This window comes from Chenopodium album, chromosome 22 (genome assembly GCF_948465745.1).
Source record: "Chenopodium album chromosome 22, dcCheAlbu1.1, whole genome shotgun sequence".
Lineage (NCBI taxonomy): Eukaryota > Viridiplantae > Streptophyta > Magnoliopsida > Caryophyllales > Amaranthaceae > Chenopodium > Chenopodium album.
In genome coordinates this window covers 34,471,795-34,480,874 of record NC_137855.1, presented here as the reverse complement: position 1 = coordinate 34,480,874, position 9,080 = coordinate 34,471,795, and the positions used below count along the sequence as shown (strand labels likewise).

At 33.5% G+C, this 9,080-nt stretch overlaps 2 protein-coding genes across 2 annotated transcripts; one reads left to right on the top strand and one right to left on the bottom strand.

The window, feature by feature from the left end:
* The first annotated feature begins 1,358 nt into the window (after nucleotides 1-1,358).
* LOC145604251 (putative RING-H2 finger protein ATL71) lies at nucleotides 1,359-1,832 on the top strand. Its single transcript, XM_081660186.1, has one exon. The coding sequence runs from the start codon at nucleotides 1,359-1,361 to the stop codon at nucleotides 1,830-1,832; it is 474 nt and encodes a 157-aa protein (XP_081516312.1).
* A 1,058-nt stretch (nucleotides 1,833-2,890) lies between these two features.
* On the bottom strand, nucleotides 2,891-8,985 carry LOC145604635 (putative ubiquitin-conjugating enzyme E2 26). Its single transcript, XM_081660539.1, has 8 exons — nucleotides 8,752-8,985; nucleotides 8,504-8,630; nucleotides 6,269-6,400; nucleotides 5,329-6,066; nucleotides 5,152-5,212; nucleotides 4,792-4,931; nucleotides 4,401-4,712; nucleotides 2,891-3,817 (listed from the first exon to the last, which is right to left on the bottom strand). Exons 1-8 carry the CDS (start codon nucleotides 8,793-8,795, stop codon nucleotides 3,551-3,553), a joined length of 1,821 nt encoding a protein of 606 aa, XP_081516665.1. The 5' UTR covers nucleotides 8,796-8,985; the 3' UTR covers nucleotides 2,891-3,550.
* Nucleotides 8,986-9,080: the final 95 nt, after the last annotated feature.

Here is a 9,080-nt window from a genome sequence, read left to right as displayed (position 1 = left end):
TATTAGAAAAAGGGTAAAATAAATGATTATTATCAAAAACTCCTAATGCTACAATATAATATACTTCCTACATTATTCTACTAAAATACTTAAAATACTTAATATATAGACAATGTATTAGTAAAATACTTAAAATGGGGTTAAAAGGTGTCAACTAAAACAATGGCAAATCTAGGTGGGTGCCTAGGTGGCACAGGCTCCACCAGAAATATTTTAGTTTTCCTAGTTTGGTTTAAAATTTAATTATATTGATGATTTAAAAGACAATGTCTACATAATTATTCACTAAGGGTCTGTTCTCATTGACTGAACTCAGCTGAACTGAACTGAACTCAGCTGAACTGAACTGAGCTGAACTAAACTGAACTGAAATGAATATTTTATAAGAGAATGAAATTAGGAGCTGAACTGAACTGAATTTCAACGTAAGAGAACAGGCCCTAAGTGCCCCCTCCATGCTTAGTATTCTAAATTCGCCTCTGAACTAAAATACCTCTTTTATTTTATAATACAACCTTTTAACCCCATTTTAAGTGTAATATAATATATAAGGTCCACTCTTCTTAAATAAAGTGATAAAGTGTGTTCCAACTATAATGAAATGAAGTGTGTATTTTTAAAGAAAATGAAAAAAAAAATTTAAAAAAATAAAATAATAATAGACATAATATTCTTCAAAATACTCTTTCGGTGACCGGCGTATTATTTTGCACATATAGTACAAAAGGTGGCACCGCTAACTGCAAATTGTTAAATTCGTATTATTTTGGACACACCGTTGAATAAGCCAATTTTCCTAAAAATAAATGCTTCGTAATAGATTAAAGAGGTTTTTTTTTCTTCTTAATTAGGCTATATATTCAAATGGATAGACAAAAGATGTACTTCGTATTTCATTAGGTTTGATACACACATAGGTACTATTTTCCCCCCTTTTCATTGCATTGGATACTCCTCTTATCCAAAAAATTATTGTGACATTAAAAAAATTAATAATACTTTCGATTACAAAAGATTTGTGATTATTTCATTTATAGTAGAAATTAATCTTAATCAAGTTAAAGTTAAATCTATCTTGAAGAAGAAACAAATCCCACAATTGCCACAATAATAGACTGACAGTTGACACTCTCAAAACTTCCTATCCTCGTCATCTAAAGGCATGATTGTTTAAATTATTTTTATTTGTATATTATTAAAATTAAGCAATTATTGTTACACTCCACTTTAATATAATGTATGTTTATCCTCTTCATCATCAATATTAGTTGTACAAACTACAAATTAACTCCAACCCATTTGCTAGAAATAAATTTAAATTTCATCATCCCAAAAAAAAATACATACAAATTATAAAAATGGCTACTTCAAATAATAGTGACTTTTATTATGTTGCAGGAATTGGCTTGATTCTAAACATCATCTTATTTGCTACCACATTGTTGATCCACCTTTGCAAGCCTCGTACCCAAAACACAGATATTGAAGCATTAGATCATCTTCAATATCGATTCGAAGATGATCATTTAAACGTGGCGTTGTTACATGAACACGACAACGAACACAACAACAAGCAACAAGAGACTAAGGGTTTGAGACTAATTGATCTCATACCGGGTATGAAGTTCATAGAAGTGGCTAAGGATCGTGTGTCGAATCGAGGAAGCGGGTGTTCGATTTGTTTAAAAGAAGGTTATGAAGATGATGAGATGTGCAAGGTTCTTCCTGGATGTTGTCATGTATTTCATTCTGATTGTATAGATGAATGGTTCAAGAAAAGGCAGAGTTGCCCTGTTTGTAGGAATATTTTTCAAGTTGTTATAGAAGCATAAATTTTGTAAATACAAATTTTCTTTTATTTTGTTTTGTTTATGGGTATAGTTATTTTTTTTTTCCTATTTAATACGAAGTATATGATTTTAATTTTGGGATTAACTTTAGAGTATGTTAGTCAAATAGTATAGAATTTAAATATATTATTCCTTTCGTTTTTATAAGCTCTTCTTATCTATTTAGTAATTTTCTCAAAATTAAAAAGTAAAAATGGATATAGATGGTTTTTTTCAAAAAAAAAAAATCGCAACAAATATGGGTCATTTTCTATGTTTATCCCAATTTTGTATAAAAGAAAATGTGATCTTCATAATAGTCAAAAGAGAAATGTGCTATTAATGAGTTCATATCTCAATTGTGTGCAAGAAGAGAAAGGAATAAGCCAGATAAGACTAGAAGTGTTCATATGGCAAAGGGCAATGTATGTATACTCATAAGTCTTAACCACTAGCTTGATCAAGTCCAGCTCCAGTGCCATCTTCAACCTCGAAAACCCGCCTTGGCTTCCATCACTCTTGGCCCTCACAGCTACTGAAATTGGACAGTAGCACAAGACACCACCCCACTGCCACTGTTATACCCACACCTGAGCTAACTTCTACCAGCACTTTAGCGTCGAAATTCATCTTGACCCACCAAGCAGCAGGCAGCCTCCAGATGGTCGAATAGCCAATCCTTGTTCCAACTTCCAAACGCTCCACGACCACTCCACCAGCTGTGTTCTTGGCAGTTGCCTCTCCTCTCCTCTCATCATCCACATTCAAGGCATATTTTTCGGTTTTAACAGTATTAGGAAAAATAATAGAGCTATACTTCTTCGATCAAATGTGTGTACATACAAAAGATAAGTACAATTCCCTTTTCCAAGTTTTGAACAGGATTTATTATAATAAAACAATCTCCGCTAAAGAGGTAATACAAAGATCGCTTGAAATGATTATGAGAATGTAATTCCTGAAGTATGGATTATATTAAGTTCATGTGTCAAAAGATATCAAGTTTATCCAAAATTATTAGTATAAAGAAGTGGAAAATTTTGGAATTAACAAGCTGGGATTAAATTTGGAGCATTATTTGCACATTGAGAAAAATTTGGGATTACATTCACCGCCAATCTCGTTAAGATTAGCTACAAACATATTCAAGAGAAGAGACACAAGCATGAAATACAGATCAGATTTTATCACTAGAAATATTGACAAATTTAGCAATTGAAATCAACTTGTTTCAGATTTCGACTCACAGAGGCAGAATAACTTACTTTCCAGCTCCAAAGATCCCTAGGACTCTTAAACTGCAAGAAACTAGATCTCACAGAACATCAAATCGATAACATAGAAAAGGAAATTCTACACAAAATAACATCTCTGATTCTCTAAATCCTCTGCTTAATCATTTCAGTGTTAGAGAGCATCTAACTGACTAAAATAATTGATAACTAAGTTCTGACCAAAAGAAGAAGCATGTCGATTAATAAGTTGTACTCTAAAAGCCATATTCTGATCTAAAGCTATCCCCAACATCAACTACGCCTATATACAGTGACAAAAAGGCAAAATCAATCAGCATTAGTGATATATATACTGAGCTTCCCTGATCCCAACTTCCAATTTCCAAATATAAGGGTTGCCAGAATTGCAGCTCTGCTCCCATAGAAATGCTCCGAGTGTCAACTTTTGCACATCCAGAGGGGAGTCAACTGGCTACATCTGGTCGGTTATCTCTTAGTGCCTTTGTCCATAGGGACTAGATATTTCTCGCATCCCTTGACACCAATTTTGGTAAAAGCCTCCACGAGTGATTTGATGTAGCCTGGCAAACTCATCTTGATCGATTGAGAGCAAGTCTTTTTCTTCCCCAGGGTAGTTTGGGTTTTACCTTTGACAAAACTCCCAACTTCAACACCGTCCAGGTACGCTCTACATGCTGCCAGTATATCATGAGCACGCTGGTAGAAATGCCCATAAACTAAGTCCTCAAAATACTGCAGCCAAAACAAAGGGGCTGTATTAAATTTTTGAAAACTAAATCCTCGTTACAAAACATACAAAGTCCACAATAACCATCGTGGAGTTCAATCACAATCTCAGCTGAATTATAGAATCTACCATTATAATTAACATTGAAGGCGAAATTTGTGGTAAAGTTCAGTCTGTTCCAAGTAAATGAAACAATTACGTAAATCCACATACGTATACATTATTAAATTATTTTTCAATCTCATATCCGAAATTCCACCTGTTTAACATAACAAACTTGCTCATATTATGGACAATAATACAGTATCAACCAATATCAAAGCCATTTTATAATGCAAAGTAAGCATTAAAGAAACACTTCCACAAGATGCCATCTTGATAAGTGCCTTGCAAGTGCAATGCTACAAAAGATCAACTACATCGAGATTACTTATAAGCCTGAAAATATAGGAAGATGCATAACACTAGCTCATACCCTAAACTTATAAATAAAAAATTATAAAGAAAGGGATAACTAATCTACTACCAACATCACTAGAATTTCTTCCCTGAAAAAAGAACGTAAGCTATACTATAGCCACAACTTACCTTTGGTGGGTTCCTTAATGTGTAAAGCATCGTCTTCAGCGATAGAAGGAATACATTTTCACTGTAATCCTTAGAACTTTTGATGCCATACGAGGTATTTTTGGAATGTGCATAACCAGGCTCATTATAATACGGTTCTTCATTTAAGATAAGCCCTTGTATTGAGACAAGGACTTGTAGCATATTTGATTTGTTAGGTCGCCAATTCTCATCTCTTGAACCACTCCAAGTTCCCAGAAGACTTAAGCATACTTTGCCACAATTATATAGATTAGGGTTCATTCGAAGGCCATGTGCATGATAATTTACATGCTGGACAATAAAATTCCACATTGTTAGATACATTTGGCAAAATAAGGAACTGACAATAAATCCATAATCAAGTACATACTGGTGGCTTGTTTGGATAGGTGGCAGAGAAATTAACATCAAAGAAGAAGAGACCATCATGATAGGGTGTACCATCTGCTCCCACAATGACAGCCCTTAATAGATCCATCCTAGCCTCATAAACCCTAACAAATATTGTATCTGCAGAAGATGAGAAAATAGGCGATCAGCAAATAATGTAAATTCAAGACAAGACAAAGGTATTAAACTATTAATAAGCTGCCCCTGCATGGTATTAATAGAATTGGTCTGAACTTTTTTTCAGGATTTGGTGGCAATTTCAAACATGATCGAAATGCCTAATATATTGATAACTGACATAATTTTAAGTTTTTAACACAAGTACAAAGTCAAAATGAACCTGGCAAATCCTTTTCCAGCATCCTCCACTCGTCCGCAATTTTATTTACCCAGCTTTTGGACTATTCAGAATCAGGAAAATATAACAACAATATAAATCATTAGCTGCTCTATAAGGTTAATAGGTTATTGCTAAGTGTAAGGACAGAAATACAAGCACAAGTATCCATAACCTCACCGGTTTCAAAAAAACATTTTTCTTTTCATAAAAATGACCGACGTGATCCTCTAGGGTGTCAAATTTCTTAAACTGTTCCAGCTTCTTCAAAATAGAATTTTCACTACAATTGCCTTGCCCATCAGAAGAGGGTGGTGATATGTCTGCGCATATTCCCTCGAGCCCTGAATTGTTGTTAGTAAATGCACTAGTAAAGCTACTACTGGTTAAAATAGGATCTTGAATTCCATGGATGGATTGGAGTGACGGTTGGGCATATGCACTTCCATAAGAGTAGGGCATATGCGGAAAATTCAAAGTAGCTAAATTCACGGGTAATAGATATTGAGGCACTGGTAGAACATTGCCACTAGTTTGGGCATGCTTCTGAGAAGTTGGAAGACCGGAGAAAGAACGCTTTGATTTATGACGAGGATACACGGACAAAAAGTCCTTAATTTGGTGATATTTATGGGAGATTGCTGAACTGAAGTGATCCACCTTGGAACCACTATATTTAAAATTAGAGTAAGGGTGTGAGCCATATAAAGAAGAACTGCTCGCAGGTTTTGCATGTTTCTCAATTGCGGCTGAAGCTGGCTTCCAATGGGCAAATGCCTCTGTTCTAGATGGAATGTCTACACTATCAACATGAGATTGCAGCATAGCATACTGATCATCATAGGATACATCACCAAAATCAAATCCATCAAACTCATCCTCGAGGGTGATCACCTCATGCCCAGTAAGCATAGGTTTCTGTAGATTGTACAATGAAAATAAAATAAATAAATAAATTCAAAATTCCACCTTGACCCAAATATATATATATATATATATATATATATATATATATATATATATATATATATATATATATTATAAAAATTAAAATAAAAATAACAAATCCTAATGAAGAAAAGGTTGACTATGTGAATTACTAGCCTGGAAACAATTTTACCTTTCCTTTACCATTAGAGGCAGCTTTCTCACCAATGATTACAGCATCAGCAGGATCTTCGTCATCAACAACAATGATTACAGCATCAGCAGGATCTTCGTCATCAACAACAATGATCTCATGGCCAACAATCTTCATGCAAAGAATAAACAAATCAACTCACAGCACCAACACCTCCAAAAACTCATAAAAGCAAGAAAAATGTATAAATGTATTGACGTAGAAACTTAAAAAAAAACATACAGCACATATCCTAGATGTATACAGAAAACAGAGATGTGACTGATTCATATTCTAGAAAAATCACATTGCTTTTGCATAAGGTATAGAGAGCACTTCATTTTTATACCAACAATAGGTACAAGGAAAATAATAAAGAAAGCCCAAAATAATATGACAAATAAATAAATAACTAAATAGTAGCTTCAACATGCACCCAAGGAACGATAAAATGGCTTTAATTTTCCTGCCAAGAGTGCCAACTGCAAAATTAGCTTAGTATAAGCAACCTTTGATTAAAGATTCTTAATATCTTAAAGCACTATCCATTTCAAGGGTGTTCAAGAGTCACTATTACTTTAGATTAATATGACCTGAATAATAACAAAAATAACAGCTTGTTAGCAATAAAATGCAGTAGTACGATAAACCAGCAGTCTTATCATGTTGAAGTGGAAGAGTGGGATCATGGAGTGGTTAAACGAGGAAGAGGGAGACCAAAGACCACTTGGTTGGAAAAACTAAGGAAGGATATGAAGCATATGGATTTGCATGAGAATGAGTTTTTTAATGGAAGGGATGGAGGAAAAATATTTTGTGGGTGAAAATACGGAATAACCACTTTTGGTTCTTGTAGCCAACCGCACTTATGGGATTAAGGCTTTGATTGATTGATTGATTGATTTAGTATCAAAGCTGAAAGACCATATTTTTCCTGGAGCAAATAATGTTTCTAAACAAAAACAAGGGAAACTTTCAAACTACCATATGTAAATTTCAGAATTCCAAAAACCAATCTCCCAGTTACTTAAACTCTTAAAATTGATGAACGAATACAAACTGTCCTAACAAGGTCGGTGACATCACAATATTTTTTGAAAGTTTTCTATTTTTTTCCTAGTGTGTAAACATAACAAAATTGTATTTGGATTGCTCTGATAAACACAAACCCAAAAAAAAAAAGACAAAAGAGTTGTGATATGGACTCATAATTGCCTCTTGACCTCTTGTGAACTCTAAATGGCCATGAGATGTTCACTAGCACTAAGGAAAAGAGGAAATTAATTTTTGCTGTGGTTATGAGACATTAACTTGCATTAAGAATAAATAGGGTTTAAATGTCTAATTCCCCAAACCAAAAGCTCAAAGAGAAACAATGCAATAAGCTCCTAAAATTAATACGAAATAACCCAAATCACATCAGCACAAGACACTGAAATGAAATGCCAAAGAAATTTACTTCAAACCAACCAACCATGCACACCTGTACTATCCAGTCCTCACCTCCATAAATGATATATCAACCTATTGTTTGCACAAAAGTACAGAGTATAAGGATATCTTGTGCCTTGACATAATCAAAATGAAGCCAAGAGAGATACATTTGGCTTTAATTTTCCAATGTCTCAACCTTAACCATTTCAAAACCTTTAATCAAGTGCATATATAAAATTATCAAGTACCCAATAATTAGGAATTTCAATAACATAATCAACAACTCAAAATTCTAAACCTCCAACTTCTGACTGTTAAAGCTCAAGACTACTAATTTCTTCAACTCAAAATTCTAAACCTCCAACTTCTGACTGTTAAAGCTCAAGACTACTAATTTCTTCTAAAAATTATCAAAACAAAATTACACAAATAAATAATTTTTCTATGCAAAATCCTTAAGGATTCGAATATAGGAATTAATGCATTTCCAAATATGATACTTGTATAAATCATACTTCGTAGTATTCATGACAAAATCATGTGTCAATTAATGTTACTTAAGTTAACTTAATACTTAGGCCATAAAATAAATGAAATCATATGAACTAAATGTATGATTAGAGTATAAAACTTACTCGAACCATTGTATCAATTTCAATGATACTATAACGATTTCAATGATACTATAACAAGCCCAATCACAAAACACAAACCCAGAAAAATCAGATGAAAAATTTATCAACCCACATAATTCAATTCAATTTAACAAAATTTTACAACAAAAAAGTTCAAGAATTTCACCGAATTTTGCTTTCTTGGCTTCGATTTCCAAGTAGAAGGACGCGGAATTTCAATTACATCAGGGTCTTTAAATGACGAACTACTGTTACTACTGCTCCCAGAAAAAACCTCAGAAAACATTCTCTTCCTTCAAAACCCCATAAAAAAATAATCAAATTAATTCCAAAAAAATGAAAATTCAAGAAAAAAGATTCAAAATTTATAAAAAATAATCAAAACCCAGAAATTTAAAAAGAAGAGATGATTACTTGGATTTGCGAGGAGGTTGAATTGGAATCGTAGGATCCTCCATAGCCGGCGAAGTGCAGAGAAAAGAGAGAAAAATGAGAATAAAATGTGTGATCAAAAGAAGGAAGTTTGTGATTTTTGGTTTGGAAATCTTTAAATAGGTTTTACGTAGTAATTGGCACGGAGTTGTTTAGTCACTCTCATGGTCCACCTTTATTTGAAAACAGGTTAACCGGATTGATTATAAATGATGTGTTTAGTCTGTTACTACTCGAGCGCGGGGACGCAAAGATTACACTTATACTATGGGTGGGTCTGTTCTGATTTACTGAACTGAACTGGATTGATT